This window comes from Octopus bimaculoides, chromosome 24, assembly GCF_001194135.2.
Source record: "Octopus bimaculoides isolate UCB-OBI-ISO-001 chromosome 24, ASM119413v2, whole genome shotgun sequence".
Lineage (NCBI taxonomy): Eukaryota > Metazoa > Mollusca > Cephalopoda > Octopoda > Octopodidae > Octopus > Octopus bimaculoides.
Window position 1 is genome coordinate 25,790,528 of NC_069004.1, and position 1,869 is coordinate 25,792,396.

Here is a 1,869-nt window from a genome sequence, read left to right on the forward strand (position 1 = left end):
CACCTTACGCTAACTGTGACAAGGTTGAATCAGACACACACGCAGACACACACGCACATACACTCGCATACACACACACACACACATACATACATACATACATAAATACATACATTTATAGAATATACATAGATATGTATATATGCATTCATGTATACATTTATGTGCGCTTATCATAAGGCATGTATTTAACTCCTACGTGACAATATATATCTGGGTATGTACACATATATATGATATACATATGTGTGTGTGTGTGTGCGTGTGTGTGTGTGTGTGTGTGTGTGTGTGTGTGTGTGTGTGTGTGTGTTGACATATACAGAGACAACAAATATAGACAGATAAATAGCTAGGTAGCTAACTACATACATTTCTTTTATTAGCCACACAGGGCTCAACGAAGATGGGACAAATACAATGTAGAGCTTTTCTTTTTGGGAGGGGGAAGGTAGGGAAAAAAAAGATAGATAGATAGATAGATAGATAGATAGATAGATAGATAGATGCCTATATACAGTAGAACCTCGCAATACGAATGCACCCTTGTACGAGTAATTTGCTGTACGAACCGAGACTCGTGCGAATTTTTCTCTTGAAGTATGAGCAGAAATCCGCAGTACGAGAGGAAATCCGCAATACGAGCGAGTTTCATACAAGCGACCGATAGTGCTGAGCTCGCATACGCTCTCCCAACAAGCGCAGTCTCCGCTCGCTCAATCTCGTGTTTATCTCGCTGTGGCAGCATCCCTATTGTGTTTTTCCCGATGATTTTGTTTAGTTTTGTGCATTTTTTGCTATTATTTCGTAATAATTAGTTGTGTTAGCCATGGATCCTAAGAAGGTTAGTGCAAAGGATCGTGCTGAGAAGGAAAAGCTGATTACGATAGAATTGAAGAAGGAAATCATTGATAAACACGAGAGAAGAGTGCGTGTAGTGGACATAGCACGTAAATACGACCGAAGCACGTCGACGATCTGTGCTATCCTGAAGAAAAAGGACGAGATCAAGGCCATTACAACAGCAAAGGGTGTCTCCAGGTTCTCTAAGCAACACACATCTGTCCACGAAAGGATGGAAAAATTGCTTCTCCTGTGGTTCAACGAGAAGCAACTCGCAGGGGAGACGATTACGGAGACCATCATCTGCGAGAAAGCGCGACCGCTGTCTGGGGCTCTCCTGAATCAGAACCCTGGAACATCGATGGAGGAGACATTAGGAGACGCATTTAAGATCAGTCGCGGCTGGTTTGATTATTTCAAGAAGAGGACTGGTGTTCATAGTGTCGTTAGGTATGGAGAAGCAGCGAGTTCTGACAGGAAGGCAGCTGAAAATTTCGTGCGTGAATTCCGTCACCTCATCGCAACTGAGGAGTACATCGCACAACGGGTATCCAGCTGTGATGAAACTGGCCTGTTTTGGAAAAAGATGCCCAGAAGATCTGACATAACTGCAGAGAATAAAATGCCAGGCCACCAGCCTAAAGATAGGCTAACTCTCACCCTTTATGCCAATGCCAGTGGAGACTTGAATGTTAAACCCCTCTTTGTCTACCATTCCGAAAACCCATGAGCGTTCAAGTCACTCAAAATCGTGTGAAGGAGAAGCTGCAGGTTAGGTGGAGTGCAAATGTTAAAGCTTGGGTCCTTAGACAATTCTTCTCCGAGTGGGTCAACCTTATCTTCAGACCAGCAGTGAAAAAGTACTTTTTGGAAAACAATCTTCCTCTCAAGGCCCTCCTCATCCTCAACAATGCTTCTGCTCACCCTCATAACCTCGAAGATGATATCCTAGATGAATTTAAATTTATATAAGTTTTGCACCTTTCACGCAACACCATCCCTATCTTGCAGCCCATGGACCAACAGGTG

The 1,869-nt window shown here is 43.2% G+C and overlaps 1 protein-coding gene across 1 annotated transcript; it reads left to right on the forward strand.

Moving 5' to 3' along the window:
* The first annotated feature begins 826 nt into the window (after positions 1–826).
* LOC128250680 (tigger transposable element-derived protein 1-like) lies at positions 827–1,570 on the forward strand. Its single transcript, XM_052976285.1, has one exon. The coding sequence runs from the start codon at positions 827–829 to the stop codon at positions 1,568–1,570; it is 744 nt and encodes a 247-aa protein (XP_052832245.1).
* Positions 1,571–1,869: the final 299 nt, after the last annotated feature.